The sequence below is a fragment of the Salmo trutta genome, chromosome 22 (genome assembly GCF_901001165.1).
Source record: "Salmo trutta chromosome 22, fSalTru1.1, whole genome shotgun sequence".
NCBI lineage: Eukaryota > Metazoa > Chordata > Actinopteri > Salmoniformes > Salmonidae > Salmo > Salmo trutta.
In genome coordinates this window covers 18,864,757-18,882,091 of record NC_042978.1, presented here as the reverse complement: position 1 = coordinate 18,882,091, position 17,335 = coordinate 18,864,757, and the positions used below count along the sequence as shown (strand labels likewise).

General features: G+C 42.9%; 1 protein-coding gene and 1 long non-coding RNA gene across 2 annotated transcripts; both read left to right on the top strand.

Annotated features, from left to right (window-relative positions):
* Positions 1-657: 657 nt before the first annotated feature.
* On the top strand, positions 658-1,087 carry LOC115158286 (uncharacterized). Its single transcript, XR_003868653.1, has 2 exons — positions 658-909; positions 995-1,087. It is a non-coding gene; the product is annotated as an uncharacterized LOC115158286 (long non-coding RNA).
* A 2,587-nt stretch (positions 1,088-3,674) lies between these two features.
* Positions 3,675-14,004, top strand: LOC115158285 (C2 calcium-dependent domain-containing protein 4C). The gene is made up of 2 exons (XM_029707051.1): positions 3,675-3,908; positions 11,418-14,004. Exon 2 carries the CDS (start codon positions 11,464-11,466, stop codon positions 12,700-12,702), a length of 1,239 nt encoding a protein of 412 aa, XP_029562911.1. The 5' UTR covers positions 3,675-3,908; positions 11,418-11,463; the 3' UTR covers positions 12,703-14,004.
* The last annotated feature ends 3,331 nt before the right edge of the window (positions 14,005-17,335 follow it).

Sequence of the window (17,335 nt, the reverse complement as noted above, 5' to 3'; positions counted from 1 at the left end):
AGGCAGTTTGGAACTCGGTAGTGAGTGTTGCAACCAAGGACAGACTATTTTTATGCGCTTCAGCACTCGGCGGTCCCGTTCTGTGAGCTTGTGTGGCCTACCACTTTGTGACTGAGCCCTTATTGCTCTTAGACATTTCCACTTCACAATACCAGCACTTTCAGTTGACCAGGGAAACTCTTGCAGGGCAGAAATTTGACGAACTAACTTGTTGGAAAGATGGCATCCTATGACGGTGCTCCATTGAAAGTCACCGAGCTTCAGTAAGGCTACTGACAATGTTTGTCTATGGAGATTGCATGGCTGTGTGCTCGATTTTATACACATGTCAGCAACGGGTGTGGATGAAATGGTAGAATCCACTCATTTGAAGGGGTGTCCACATACTTTTGTATATATAGTGTATTATCCAGATATTGACTGTTAGCAATTGGTGGTCTATAGCAACTTCCCACAATAATAGGGTTTAGGTGAGGCAGGTGAACCTGTAGCCATATCACTTCAACAGCATTTGACAAAGTCAATAGCTGTTTGTCATGCCATACTTGAGCTCTCCTTTGTTTACCTCTTCAGAACAGGTTGAGTCATGAAGTGTCACGGTTGATACAGTATTTGCCAATCACTGAAAAATGTCATAAAGCCAGTTTACTTACCTACAGCCTTCTTAAGTTCTGTCTGTCTCTTCAGTGTCTCTGTTAAAGTGTCAGGTGTGTTATGGTTAAAGAGACTGACAATTCTAATTAAAGTCTAATCCAAGTGTTCATTTACTCTTGGGCATCCTGTTTGTGTGTCAGCTCCCATTTCTATTAGGTGTCTGACAGAAAAAGGGCATTGTCTGCCCCAGGAGCAATGAGGTGCCTGCAGGTTTCCATCGTTGTCTGTGTGTCTGGCTATACTTCTCACAAACAGGTAATGAAGAATAGAAGCACCAATTATATTTTGGGGGAATCAATTAGATGCCGATTTACATGTTCATTGTGTTTTCACATCACAGTTCATGGACTACAGAGTGGCACCTCTGAAAGTTGTGAGGCCTGCTTTTTCAGGAAAGAACTGAAAACTATAGTGAGTGGCCAAAGTGGAAAAATGCAATAGAAAAGGTAAAACCAAACATTTTCTGAACAACCTGGACTCAGGGGTAGACATAACATAGTAAATATAAATCTGTCTCCCTCCATTTAGTATAATATGTTACATTTCGTATGTTATCTATTACTTTGTAGATGTCTATCATCCATTTTGTATGATATGTTAGAAATTACAATTAGTATGATGTTACGAAATGGAATTAATATAAAATGTTAGGAATTTGCAATACTTATGATAGGTTATGAATTCCAGTTTGTTGTGGCTAACATTAGCTGGGTTAGGATTAGGGGTTAAGGTTAGGGAAGGGTTAGCTAACATGCTAAGTAGTTGCGAAGTAGCTAAAACGTAATATTTAGTTGCAAAGTTGCTAAATAGCTAAAGTTGTCAGTGATGAGATTTGAACACGCAACCTTTGGGTTGCTGGACATTCAAGTGAAGGCACCTATATACTAGGTTTGTAGCTAAAACGTAGCTAAACTCGGCTAGAACTCGTCTAGGCGACGCAAATGTCTGTGCCTCGATAACTCCTTTAAAAGACCTTTGCTTGAAAAACAAGAAAAAAGTGCCAATTTGACTGTTTGTCTCTTCTGAGACACCTTAACAACAGCAAGTATACACTTCCTCAAAGTCGTCCGACGCAATCTAAGATCAAGAAATCTGGAATTAATTTTGACGTTTTTGTTAAGTAGGTCTTGATTGCATAATTTTACGTCTAACTAAGATGTTCAGTACAGTATTTCTCAAGAGAAAAAAATGTGCATGAAAACTAGTCGTCTCTCATTGAATGACGACTAGGCGTACTACAAAGAGTAGGACTGTTGAGTAATAATCAACGAAGAGGCGTAGACTTTGGCTACCGAACTTCGACTTGCCTCAAGAAAAAATGTTTGCGCGAACAGTTGGAAAAAAACCTTCGGAATGGGTGCTCAAATCTCGGCTTTGAGGTAAAAAGTGTTGTGAGTGTTATATCTGAGTGTTGATTCTCATGTGGTTAACACCAGTAGGCTTGAAATTGACACCACCAGTTGAATAAATTAAGTGTTAACCAGGTGGTGGTGTTATTACTCCACTGTGTTGAGTTCATTTGGGAGGGGCCTCATTATCATATTTCCCAGCATGCTTTGTTGCAGGTTGCTTTTTAGAATGGTTTGTTTTAATATCTGTTTCTGCATGCACATTGATTGATTCATTGATTTTGTGCTACACAAAGATAAATAACATACATTTTTCTGAACTAATCCAATCTGTAAGTGGTTGGACATATTTCACCCGTTATTGAGATGGTTTAGGTAGTCACATTCATTAATCTTCCTAACCTTGGCAGTCATTCTAACTGCAGATTGCAGGTGATTTAAAGGTTCCAGTTAGTGGATATCCTAACTCTGGCTCGAATCCAATAGGTATTATATAACACTTGGCAAGCCAGTGTAATATGACTTGCCAACGCAGCCTAAAAATTGCATAAGTATCAGACTACTTAGCACATTAAGGTAAAACTATGATAAAAAAAAGGGATGTATTGTCAAATGTAATATCTACCTTTTTATAATAGGCTACATGAGTGTAAACTATTGAATGCAACAACCATCTCTCTGTCACTAGCAAACACAGTCATGGGTTGTATTGGTACGTCTAAAATTAGCTTGAAAGGCACCCTGGGAAATAAATATGCAAATAAGGCTTTACACCCTACGGTGTTAAAACAACACCCCAAAACGAGTTACTACAGGTGTAAATTCCCTAACACTTACATCAGCTGTAATAAAGTTTTAATTTAAATCAGAATATAATACACCCGCAGTGTTAGGGACCCAACATTTTTGGGGTGTTAGTTTAACAACACTTTGAAAAGTGTTAGTTTAACACTATTTCAGTGTATATATATAATTACTAAGAAAGTTACATTTAACACTGTGGGTGGGTTAGGGTTTGAATTATTTAAGATACTCTTTGAAGATGTAGGGTTTTTGGAAGTTGGGCAGGGACTGTCTTAGTTTCAGGATAAAGCTGGTTCCCCAATTGGGGTGTCAGGACAGAGATGAGCTTTGATTGGGCAGAGCAGGAGCTGCCCTCCCATAGGGGTCGGAGGGCAAAGAGACCAGAGCTGGCAGAATGGATTGTAACCACATGTGAACCATTTTATGTTATTCTGCTTTATTCTCTTTTATTTAAAAAAAAAAATAATTTACCTGTATGTCATATTTTTATTTCAAAGCCTGTAGTTTTGACTGATGCTGGAAATTAGTGCAAGCTATTGAACAAAAATATAAACGCAACATGAAACAATTTCAATTATTTTACTGAGTTACAGTTTATATAAGGACATCAGTCAATTGAAATAAATGCATTAGGCCCTAACCTATGGATTTCACATGACTGGGCAGGTGCAGTTATTGGTGGGCCTTGGAGGGCATAGACCCAGCCAATCAGAATTAGTTTTCCCCCCACAAAAGGGCTTTATTACATACAAAACTACTCCTCAGCACTTGCCCATTCACGTCACTGGCCATAGACCAGTGCGCCGCGGTTCAGCTTAATAGAATGCTGTCACTGGCTCTCTAGACTAGGATATAATAGTTTTCTCTTATTGGTCGGCTCCCAACATCGCCGCCGGGAGAGTGTATAAAATGCATCGTAGTCGCTCAAGAAGCGCAAGTCCATCTCTGGTCTCTGGGGTGCAGAGCAGCCAGCCAGCCAGCCAGCCAGCCAGCCAGCCAGCCAGCCAGCCTAGTTCTGCAAACAGTGTGAGATCCAGAGGAGGCGGGAGAAAACACTTGTTACGGAAGAATCAAGTCGACAAAGCAGCCTCCACGTCTTCAGTAAGTGTATTAAACTGAATTCAACAGGTTTCTAAAATTGTATATTTGTCTCACTCAAGGGTGAGTAATTAAATATATTCTGACACGGGAGAGCATATGCTACGCCAATGGTAGCCTACGAACTTCTTATTTGCACTTGTTGCACTTTATTTTATGATAGGCTAATACTAGGCTAATATACACTTCTACATTATTGATTTCTTATATAATAAATTGACGTTCTTACGATGGTAGGCTACAACAAGTTTTTCTAAAATCAACGGAGATCCGTCTTCATTGTCTTTAGGCAAAGTTATTATCAATTCAAGATTGTGCAAATTCATCACAAACTAGACCGGCGAGCATTTTGTCTGCATCGTCCATCTCTTATCAACATGAACTGACCACACAATTCAACAACCCTAGTCAAAACATCCTATCCTAAAAAATATATGGATATTATGATCCAAAAGAAAAAACAGATTTTGGAAACTACCCTATTTGATTTTATATGATTGTGTAGGATAGAATCCTATACGACTGGTTTCAAAATCTGATATTTTCTTTTGGATTCAATTTTTTTTTTATTGGAATCCTATAGAAATTTTTGACTAGGGTTATATTTTATTTTAAAATAGCTGAGTTATTTAAACGTAATAGTTTTTGATAGGACAGATAGGGAGACTGATATCGAAGTGGTTTAGGGCACAGACAGTCGGCCGAGGCGGGGCTCAAACCTCTGTCGCTGAGGGTGAAATGTGGTCCGGAGTTTAGACCGCTACACCAGACTCCAGGACATTGATAGGAATTTTCTATTAGATACTTGTATATAACATCATATAGGATAGAATCATATAGGAGTCCAATAAGACTGGTTTCAAAATCTGATAGGATTTTTCTATTGGATTCTAACTGGAGCCTTGTATTGGAATCCTATTCATTTTGTTGATGGGAATTGTATAGATATTTTCATTACATTCTAAAAGAATTATCCTCAAAACTTGGCTATACACTATTAACTTGGCTGCTTAACATATGGCGCACCCACCCTCCAAATGTTTTAGACAATTAAGACGGGAGCCTAGTGGTTCAGATCGTTGGGTCAGTAACCGGTTTGAATCCCCGAGCCGACTAGGTGAAAAATCTGTTTATGTGCCCTAGTCGCACTGCTAAATGACTTAAATGTAATTACCTATGAAGGTGGGCACGTGAACTATAATAACTTCATAAGCAGCCAATATTGCCACTTGAGATGATGATCCTATATTGGGGAACGGCTATCTCGTGCACTTGTTTCCCCAAGTTCCAAGGGAGTAAACATCTGCGTCACACATTAACTGCAACAACAATAGCTATGAAACCTACTGTGATTGTTTGCAAGGTTGTTTACATTTGTGTCAAAAATGTGTGCTATTTGACATTACAGCCAAACAGCATCGAGCTAGATTAACAATTTGATATAATCTTAATGTGACATAGGTATTGGTTAAAAAAAGATGACCTAATTCAGGTGTGCCAAGAGTTCACTAGCTGCGCACTGGTAGATATATCCAAGAGGGAAATACGGAGGATGGGGAGGGAGCGCCTTCTGCTGATGGGGGGGTTGCAGCTCTTGGGGGGATGCAGGGGCAGGTGGGGAAGGCAGGGTACAACCCTGGGAGGGAGGGAGTTGTGTGATTGTGCGGCACCATATGAGACTCCCAATCACAGCCGGTTGTGATACAGCCTGGAATCGAACCAGAATCGAACCAGTAGTGACGCCTCTAGCACTGAGATGCAGTGCCTTAGACCGCTGCACCACTCGGGAGCCCCCCATGTGAAACCCTGACTATTATATACTGCTCAAAAAAAAAAAACATTTTACTAAATACTTTTTTCTTTACATAGTTGAATGTGCTGACAACAAAATCACACAAAAAATAATCAATGGAAATCCAATTTATCAACCCATGGAGGTCTGGATTTGGAGTCACACTCAAAATTAAAGTGGAAAACCACACTACAGGCTGATCCAACTTTGATGTAATGTCCTTAAAACAAGTCAAAATGAGGCTCAGTAGTGTGTGTGGCCTCCACATGCCTGTATGACCTCCCTACAACGCCTGGGCATGCTCCTGATGAGGTGGCGGATGGTCTCCTGAGGGATCTCCTCCCAGACCTGGACTAAAGCATCCGCCAACTCCTGGACAGTCTGTGGTGCAACGTGGCGTTGGTGGATGGAGCGAAACATGATGTCCCAGATGTGCTCAATTGGATTCAGGTCTGGGGAACGGGCGGGCCAGTCCATAGCATCAATGCCTTCCTCTTGCAGGAACTGCTGACACACTCCAGCCACATGAGGTTTAGCATTGTCTTGCATTAGGAGGAACCCAGGGCCAACCACACCAGCATCTGGTCTCACAAGGGGTCTGAGGATCTCATCTCGGTACCTAATGGCAGTCAGGCTACCTCTGGCGAGCACATGGAGGGCTGTGCGGCCCCCCAAAGAAATGCCACCCCACACCATGACTGACCCACCGCCAAACCGGTCATGCTGGAGGATGTTGCAGGCAGCAGAACGTTCTCCACGGCGTCTCCAGACTCTGTCACGTCTGTCACGTGCTCAGTGTGAACCTGCTTTCATCTGTGAAGAGCACAGGGCGCCAGTGGCGAATTTGCTAATCTTGGTGTTCTCTGGCAAATGCCAAACGTCCTGCACGGTGTTGGGCTGTAAGCACAACCCCCACCTGTGGACGTCGGGCCCTCATACGACCCTCATGGAGTCTGTTTCTGACCGTTTGAGCAGACACATGCACATTTGTGGCCTGCTGGAGGTTATTTTGCAGGGCTCTGGCAGTGCTCCTCCTGCTCCTCCTTGCACAAAGGCAGAGGTAGCGGTCCTGCTGCTGGGTTGTTGCCCTCCTACGGCCTCCTCCACGTCACCTGATGTACTGGCCTGTCTCCTGGTAGCGCCTCCATGCTCTGGACACTACGCTGACAGACACAGCGAACCTTCTTGCCACAGCTCGCATTGATGTGCCATCCTGGATGAGCTGCACTACCTGAGCCACTTGTGTGGGTTGTAGACTCCGTCTCATGCTACCACTAGAGTGAAAGCACCGGCAGCATTCAAAAGTGACCAAAACATCAGCCAGGAAGCATAGGAACTGAGAAGTGGTCTGTGGTGCCCACCTGCAGAACCACTCCTTTATTGGGGGTGTCTTGCTAATTGCCTATAATTTCCACCTGTTGTCTATTCCATTTGCACAACAGCATGTGAAATGTATTGTCAATCAGTGTTGCTTCCTAAGTGGACAGTTTGATTTCACAGAAGTGTGACTTTTTGAGCAGTGTATATTAAATGAAAGAAATGCTCGTATCTTTGTGTTACTGTACTAAAAGTTGTATTTAGCTATGTAAAGATAGTGTACATTCTAAGGGGAAAACCCCCCCAACATATTGTGTTTTGTATCATTTGTATATATACTGAACAAAAATATAAACGCAACATGTTAAGTGTTGGTCCCATGTTTCATGAGCTGAAATAAAATATCCCAGAAATGTTCCACAGAAAGCTTATTTCTCTCAAAGATCCCTGTTAGTGAGCATATCAAAAAGCTGTTTTAACAGCATGATCATTACACAGGTGCACCTTATGCTGGGGACAATAAAAGGCCACTCTAAAATGTGCAGTTTTGTCACACAACACAATGCCACAGATGAGGGAACGTGCAATTGGGGCGGCAGGTAGCCTAGTGGTTAGAGCATTGGGCCAAGAGCACTGGATCGAATCCCTGAGCAAACAAGGTAAAAATCTTTCGTTCTGCCCCTGAACAAGGCAGTTAGCCTACTGTTCCCCGGGCACCGAAGACGTGGATGTCGATTTAGGCAGCCCCCGCACCTCTCTGATTCAGAGGGGTTGGGTTAAATACGGTAGACACATTTTGGTAGACTAGGTATCTCCCTTTCCCTTTCCCGATTGGCATGCTGACTGCAGGAATGTCCACCAGAGCGGCTGCCAGAGAATGTAATGTTTATTTCTCTACCATAATCACCTCCAACGTCGTTTTAGAGAATTTGGCAGTACATTCAACCGACCTCACAATCGCAGACCACATGTAACCACGCCAGCCCAGGACCTCCACATCCATCTTCTTCACCTACGGGATTGTCTGAGACCAGCCACCCGGACAGCTGATGAAACTGAGGTGTATTTCTCTCTGTAATAAATCCCTTTTGTGGGTGAAAACTAATTCTGATATGCTGGGCCTAGCTCACCAGTGGATGGGTCTGGCTCCCCAGTGGGTGGGCCTATGCCCTCCCAGGCCCACCCATAGCTGCGCCCCTGCCCAGTCGTGAAATCCATACATTAGGGCCTAATGAATTTATTTCAACTGACTGATTTCCTTATATGAACTGTAACTCAGTAGAACTTTGTTGAAAAAGGTGAACTGTACCGGTTGTCATACTGAAAATGAACTTGCAGCCTTGGATCACTCCTATATTGTGGTGATGAATGAAACCGAAATGAATATAGAATTGTTGTTTCCAAACAACGAAAATGTTGTACTGGAACAAATTAGAGGTCGACCGATTAATCGGAATGACCGATTTAATTAGGGCCGATTTCAAGTTTTCATAACAATCGGTAATCGGTATTTTTGGCCATTACATTTATTTTTATAAATATTTTTTAACTAGGCAAGTCAGTTAAGAACACATTCTTATTTTGAATGACGGCCTAGGAACGGTGGGTTAACTGCCTTGTTCAGGGGCAGAACGACAGATTTTTACCTTGTCAGCTCAGGGATTCAATCTTGCAACCTTACGGTTAACTAGTCCAACGCTCTAACCACCTGTTTTACATTGCACTCCACGAGGAGCCTGCCTGTTACGCGAATGCACTAAGAAGCCAAGGTAAGTTGCTAGCTAGCATTAAACTTTTCTTATAAAAAACAATCAATCAATCAATCATAATCACTAGTTAACTACACATGGTTGATGATATTACTAGTTTATCTAGCCTGTCCTGCGTTGCATATAATCGATGCGGTGCGCATTCGCGAAAAAGGACGGTCATTGCTCCAACTTGTACCTAAACATAAATATCAATGTGTTTCTTAAAATCAATACACAAGTATATATTTTTAAACCTGCATATTTAGTTAATATTGCCTGATAACATGAATTTCTTTTAACTAGGGAAAATGTGTCACCTCTGCAACAGAGTCAGGGTATATGCAGCAGTTTGGGCCGCCTGGCTCGTTGCGAACTGTGAAGACTATTTCTTCCTAACAAAGACAGCTGACTTCGCCAAACGGGGGATGATTTAACAAAAGCGCATTTGCGAAAAAAAGCACAATCGTTGCACAACTGTACCTAACCATAAACATCAATGCCTTTCTTAAAATCAATACACAGAAGTATGTATTTTTAAACCTGAATATTTAGCTAAAATAAATCCAGGTTAGCAGGCAATATTAACCAGGTGAAATTGTGTCACTTCTCTTCCGTTCATTGCACGCAGAGTCAGGGTATATGCAACAGTTTGGGCCGCCTGGCTCGTTGCGAACTAATTTGCCAGAATTTTACATAATTATGACATAACATTGAAGGTTGTGCAATGTAACAGGAACATTTAGACGTATGGATGCCACCCGTTAGGTAAAATACGAAACGGTTCCGTATTTCACTGAAAGAATAAACGTTATGTTTTCGAAATGATAGTTTCTGGATTCGACCATATTAATGAGCTAAGGCTCGTGTTTCTGTGTGTTATTATGTTATAATTAAGTCTATGATTTGATCGAGCAGTCTGACTGAGCGATGGTAGGCACCAGCAGCCTCGTAAGCATTCATTCAAACAGCACTTTTGTGTGTTTTGCCAGCAGCCCTTCGCAATGCGTTGCGCTGTTTATGACTTCAAGCCTGTCAACTCCCAAGATTAGGCTGGTGTAACCGATATGAAATGGCTAGCTAGTTAGCGGGTGCGCGCTCTGAGACTTGGAGTGGTTGTTTCCCTTGCTCTGCATGGGTAACGCTGCTTCGAGGGTCGCTGTTGTCGATGTGTTCCTGGTTCGAGTCCGGGTAGGAGCGAGGAGAAGGACGGAAGCTATACTGTTACACTGGCAATACTAAAGTGCCTATAAGAACATCCAATAGTCAAAGGTATATGAAATACAAATTGTATAGAGAGAAATAGTCCTATAATTCCTATAATAACTACAACCTAAAACTTCTTACCTGGGAATATTGAAGACTCATGTTAAAAGGAACCACCAGCGTTCACATGTTCTCATGTTCTGAGCAAGGAACTTAAACGTTAGCTTTTTTACATGGCACATAGTGCACTTTTACTTTCTTCTCCAACACTTTCGCATTATTTAAACCAAATTGAACATCAAAAATGTATTTTAGTCTAAATTGATTTTATTGATGTATTATATTAAGTTAAAATAAGTGTTCATTCAGTATTGTTGTAATTGTCATTATTACAAATCAAAAAATCATAATCGGCCGACCTCTAGAACAAATGACAACAAACTATAATTTAATAGGTTCAATTAAGAAAAAATTATAATAGGATTATGATTATGATGACAAAATCCTAAAAGATTTATCAAAAACCTTTAGGATTACTTTTGATTTCCAATAGGAAAAAAGTAGTCCAATAGGATTCCAATATGATTATGATAGAGGTGACACAAAATCCAATAGGAATGATTTTGATTCCCAATAGGAAAAAGTAATGCAATAGGATTCTGATTAGAGGTGACATAAAATAGGATATTATTGGGAAATTACTAATCCTTAAGGATTTTTTGACTAAGGAATTTAACAGAAGAAATAGATTAGAATTTCCTATGACTGTTGAAGTGGATTTCAGTGATGTGTTAATTTTGGCGTCACATTTTTAAATGAACCAAATGAAACCTTAACAAAATTAACTGTAGTTCTAAGATAAATAAACGTAATCTAGGCTACATTTGTTATTTTGACTAATGTAGACTTTATTATTCCACAGGAGTAATTTGCTGTGCAACATGTATAGTATAGGTTACTTACTGCAACATAGAATGTACTGTATGAGTAAATGTACAATAATAGTGTTTTCTTAGCCATTGTAAATCAGTCATGTCCTATGTAACTCTTATTTAGGCTGCACAAATTATTTATTTATTCAACAGCTCTATCCTGAATAATTATAAACTGGGTGGTTCGAACCCTGAATGCTGATTTGGTTGAAAGCCGTGGTATACCACAGGTATTACAAAACAATTATTTTTACTCATCCAATTATGTTGTTAACCATTTTATAATAGCAATAAGGCACCTCAGGGGTTTATTGTCCATATTTCACACCCAATCGGTCCTTATTGATTAAATATAAACTTGACACATTGGGGTCCATTTAGTTGTTTTTCTAGTTTTTAGATTCAGTAAACCATTTCTGGCACAGATATAGTAACAGCTACAATGTGATTTTCTCAGTGTATTAATGAATATATTTCACACCAATAACTGCTGCCTTGTTTGTGCTTTTGCCTGCAGACAGAGAAACACCCCTGTATCTCACTTGCTGAAGCCCAGTGGGACCATGTGGGTTCTGGACAAGATCCGTGGGTCGGTAGAGACCACTGTACTCAGGCGGGGGGAGAATGGGGACAAGGAGGGCAATACTCCAGCCTACAGCAATGTTCTCACCCCTGATAAGATCCCTGACTTCTTTATTCCCCCCAAGCTGGTCTCCTGCCCCCCAGAGCCTGAGACCCTGGACGTCGTCAAGCCCAAGGAGGGCCTTTGGCTCTCGGCCTCTGAGCAGACCATTGGCAGTAAGAAAATCAGCAGTCCTCAAAGTCCTTGTCTGGTCGTCAAGCTGACTGGGGACACCAAGAACCTGCTGAGGGCAGCAAACCGTCACATCATCCAGATAGAGAGCGCTGATGATGTGGTGGCAGGGGACACTAATGCTGACCCTCAGTCTCAGACTGCTATGTCACTGCCCTATGTCCCCAAGACCCAGACCTCCTATGGTTTTGCCACTTTGATGGAGAGCCCCCACACCCGCCGCAAGGAGTCCCTGTTCCACTGTGACCAGACCAGCCCCCTGACCTCCCCCAACTTCCAGCGGAAGGGGAAGAGCAGCGTCAGCGAGGGCAACCACCTCAACCCCCCTGACTTCAATGCCTCTCACAACCCGTACCGCTACTTTAGCGGAGGGGAGAGTGACACCTGTTCCTCGGCTGAGTCCTCTCCCTTCAACTCCCCGCTGCTCTCCCGCTCTGCCTCGCTGCTCAAGATCTTCACACATGAGACGCAGGCCAAGGTGGTGAAGGCCAAGAGCAAGTTTGCCCGCCACAGCTCCTTATCCACAGACGAGTGCAGCTCGGCCGAGCCCAGTCCCAACGTGCTGCGGCGTCTCCACTCCCCTTCCCTCCACGGCAGTGGGCCGTCGGACCGTGAGCACACCATTAACCTGCACAATGGTGGCAGGGTGAGGCTAAGCGCCGACTACGATGCCGGCACGGCCCGTCTGCGCATCCGTGTTCTGGCTGCCGAAGAGCTATACGACAAGGTGTACGACATCAAGAGCATCAACTGCTGCGTGTCGCTGTACCTGAACCCTGGCAAGCTGCAGAAACAGAGGAGCACTATTATCAAGAACAGCCGGAATCCTGTGTTCAATGAGGACTTCTTCTTTGACTCTGTGACCTCAGTGCAGGTGAAGAACCTGGCAGTGAAGATCAAGGTGGTGAATAAGGGCACCAGCCTGAAGAGAGACACTCTGCTCGGGGAGAGAGAGATCCCTCTGGAGAAGCTGATCCATGACCTCTAGATTTGTCCTGGAGATACAGAACAGAACTTTGACTGACACTGAATGAGACTATGAATGATAAAGTGCATGAATGGAAGAGAAATAATTGGGATTGATGTTTGCTTGGTGCCCCACAGAGAACTGTCTGAAAGGAGCAGTTCATTTACAGTCAATGACTGTTTGGTCTGGTCTAGCAGCTCGTCTCTTAGCTGGTCACCTCCTCAACCTTCTCTTCCTTGAGCCTGCAGCCCTGCACAGCCCAACTTCCAGATCATGTGATGGACAATCAAATATGGCACAGGTCAAAAGACACCTGCACATTTGATTGACTCACTTTTTGTACTCTCTTGATCTCAACGTTTTATGTTGCATGGTTGTAACTTAATGTGACTCATCCTCAGACGATTCAATGTTTATTCAGTTCAGCACTACAACACTTTTATGGATCAGTGGGTCTACTATATCCTGATTGTTGTTGCCATCTACAGTACCACCTGGAGGGAGGGCCAATCTGTGATGTGACCACAATGTCCCAAACCTGGAGGATAGAGATCAGACATCTCCGTATGCATCCTCATCCGCTTGGCATGAATATGTAAATGCAGTGATACATTAGCAGTTTACTTCAATTTCATAACACTCATAGACCATAGAGAGAGAGAGAATGCATGTAATTTTAAAGTGTTTACCAAGTGGTTGAACTTGATTTCATACATAAATGTCGTATTTGTGTGAGACATATGACTCAGTATGGTGCATGTGTGAATTTGTTATCAAGATACAACATTATGACTTGTTTGTTAATTGTCAATTATGTACTGTTCTCTGCTGGAGAGTGAATGATTGGCAGCCCCCCTGTGTAGACAAGCCACCAGATGAGTAGACTGAGAAAGGCAAAAAAAATAAACAATAACACAACAATATTTGACATGAAGCATAGTCTTCTATTCTCTGCATGTGCTCTGTTGTCCTTTAAAATGAATTAGAATAAATGTGGTCTGATTGCAATTTCAAGTAGGAGACAGAGGTTGTTTCTGAAGATGGTTAAAGGGTCAACACATCGATCAGTCGTTGAGATATGTAGTCATCTAATCATGTCGGACATCACTGATATTTTACAGTATGTAGCCAGTGTTTTTGTGGGTTACATTCCTTTTTGTGGGTTACACGTTTGAACCTCGACTATACAAAAGAGCTCTCCACAAGCTTATACTTTATATAACTCTTGTTGCTGTATGTGTGATCATTTTGTTATTGTGAGAAATCAGTATGATACTATAAAATCATTTATTTGTGGGTGTTTATGCTATCTATACCTGCTGTACATGGGAGTGTGCTCACTGAGTTGTAACCAATCCCTTTTTTGAATTACAACAGCATGACTAAGAAACATCAATACTGTCAGTAGATTTGATTAAACTTCATTTTAGTAGACCGGGTCAAAATGTAAGTGCATTTATGATGAAAATTCAATCAAGTCAAAAAGTGGGTAGAATATTTTTTGGACTGCCGAACAAAGCCTATTTTTGTAATTTATTGTCTTTTCTAGTTTCTCATATACAGTACCAGTCCAAAATTTGGACATCTACTCATTCAAGGGTTTTTATTTATTTTTACTATTTTCTACATTGTAGAATAATAGTGAAGACATCAAAACTATGAAATAACACATATGAGGTCCGGAGATTTTGGAGGCCAGGTCATCTGATGCAGCACTTCATCACTCTCCTTGGTCAAATAGCCCTTACACAGCCTGGAGGTGTGTTGGGTCATTGTCCTATTGAAAAACAAATGATGGCATATCGCTGCAGAATGCTGTGGTAGCCATGCAGGTTAAGTGTGCCTTGAATTCTAAATAAATCACAGACAGTGTCACCAGCAAAGCACCCCCACACCATCATACCGTCTTTCGGATGGGACGTTAAACAGGTGTCCTGACTCTCTGTGGTCATTAAAGATCCCATGGCACTTATCGTAAGAGTAGGGGTGTTAACCCTGATGTCCTGGCTAAATTCCTAAGCTGTCCCTCATACCATTATGGTCACCTAATCATCCCCAGCTTACAATTGGCTCATTCATCCCCTTCCTCTCCCCTGTAACTATTCCCCAGGTCGTTGCTGTAAATGAGAATGTGTTCTCAGTCAACTTACCTGGTAAAATAACGGTAAAATAAAAATAAAATAAATAAATACCTCTTCCTCAATGCTTCACAGTGGGAACCACACATGCGGAGATCATCCGTTGAACTACTCGGTATCTCACAAAGACACGGCGGTTGGAAGCACAAATCTCTAATTTGGACTCATCAGACCAAAGGACAGATTTCCACCGGTCTAATGTCCATTGCTCGTGTTTCTTGGCCCAAGCAAGTCTCTTCTTCATATTGGTGTCCTTTAGTAGTGGGTTTTTTGCAGCAATTCGACCAAAAAGGCCTGATTCACGCAGTCTCCTCTAAACAGTTGATGTTGAGATGTGTCTGTTACTTGAACTCTGTGAAGCATTTATTTGGGCTGCAATTTCTGAAGCTGGTAACTCTAATGAACTTATGCTCTGCAGCAGAGGTAACTCTGGGTCTTTCTTTCTTATGAGAGCCAGTTTCATCGTATTGCTTGATAATTTTCGCGACTGCACCTGAAGAAACTTTTAATGTTCTTGAAATGTTCCATATTGACTGACCTTCATGTCTTAAAGTAATGATGGACTGGCGTTTCTCTTTGCTTATTCGAGCTGTTCTTTCCATAATATGGACTTGGTCTTTAACAAATAGGGCTATCTTCTGTATACCACCCCTACCTTATCACAACACAACTGATTGGCTCAAACGCATTAAGGAAAGACGTTCCAGAAATGAACTTTTAACAAGGTACATCTGTTAATTGAAATGCATTCCAGGTGACTACCTCATAAAGCTGGTTGAGAGAATGCCAAGAGTGTGCAAAGCTGTCATCAAGGCAAAGGGTGGCTACTTTGAAGAATCTCAAATATATATTTTTTTTGTTTAACACTTTTTTGATTACTACATGATTCCTTATGTGTTATTTCATAGTTTATTATTCTACAATGTAGAAAGTAGTAAAAATAAAGAAAAACCCTTGAATGAGTAGGTGTATCCAACTTTTGACTGGTACTATATATAAAATCAGCCCAATGTACATTTGAACTAGGAACAATTCTCCAGACAAATGAAATCTGTGCTGCTAGCTATTTCACTGAACAGGCTAAATATGCAATGAAGAAAGATATTCAACCATATTCAATTAACTTTATCATAATGACTGTGTTTTCAGGCATTGGGCGTCAGTTATGATTTAGCCATTTCCAGTTAGGCTATGCTTTCAAGTGATTTAAATGCTTTAGCATACAGCTTTGGCCAGACTTCCTTCCTGATTGTGTCAAGAGGTCAGTGTAGCTGGTGCATCGAAGTCAGGCGCAGGAGAGCAGAGATGAGAGGACAAAGCACTTTACTAAGGCAATCATTTGCACAGAACGCAACTGCGTCACAAAACAAATGCCCAACGAACCAGTGAAGCAGCACAAAGTACAAAAACACAAGTACAAAGTACAGGCTGCCACAAAGCACGAGTAATAAAATAAACTGGCGCAAACCAGCAGGAAGCGTGCCAACCTCAACAATAAACAATTACACACACGGACATAGGGGGAAACGAGGGTTAAATACACGACATGTAATGAGGGAATGAATACAAGGTGTGTGGGAAAACAAGACAAAACAAATGGAAAAGGTGGATCGGCGATGGCTAGAAGACCGGTGACGTCGACCGCCAAACGCTGCCCGAACAAGGAGAGGAACCGACTTTGGCGGAAGTCGTGACAGTACCCCCCTTGATGCGCAGCTCCAGCAGCGCGCCGACACCGGCCTCGGGGACGACCCGGAGGGCGAGGTGCAGGGCGATCCGGATGGAGACGGTGGAACTCCCGCAGCATTGAAGGGTCCAACACATCCTCCACCTGAACCCAGCATCTCTCCTCCGGACCGTACCACTCCCACTCCCCGAGGTACTGAAGGCCCCTCCCCCGACGCCTAGAATCCAGTATGGATCGAACGGAATACGCCGAGGCCCCCTTGATGTCCAGAGGGGGTGGAAGAACCTCCCGCACCTCAGATTCCTGTAGCGGGCCAGCCACCACCGGCCTGAGGAGAGACACATGGAACGAGGGGTTAATCGGTAATCGGGGGGAAGTTGTAACCTGTAACTAACCTCGTTCAGTCTCCTCAGGACTTTAAATGGCCCCACAAACCGCAGCGCCAGCATACGGCAGGGCAGGCGGAGGGGCAGGTTTCGGGTCGAGAGCCAGACCCGGTCCCCCGGTGTGAACACCGGGGCCTCACTGCGCTGGCTTTCTGGCGCAGCACGGCCCGCTGAAGGTGAACATGAGCGGCGTCCCATGTCTCCTACGCGCGCCTGAACCAGTCGTCCACCGCAGGAGCCTCGATCTGACTCTGAGGCCACGGCGCCAGAACCGGCTGGTACCCCAGTACGCACTGGAAGGGGGAGAGGTTAGTGGAGGAGTGGTGGAGCGAGTTCTGGGCCATCTCTGCTTAGGGCACGAACGCCGCCCTCTCCCCCGGCCGGTCCTGGCAATAAGACCTCAGAAACCTACCCACATCCTGGTTAACTCTCTCCACCTGACC

What these genes read in the sequence shown, in the direction of transcription:
- LOC115158285 (XM_029707051.1), top strand. Translation starts at nt 11,464, where the DNA reads ATGTGGGTTCTGGACAAGATCCGTGGGTCGGTAGAGACCACTGTACTC.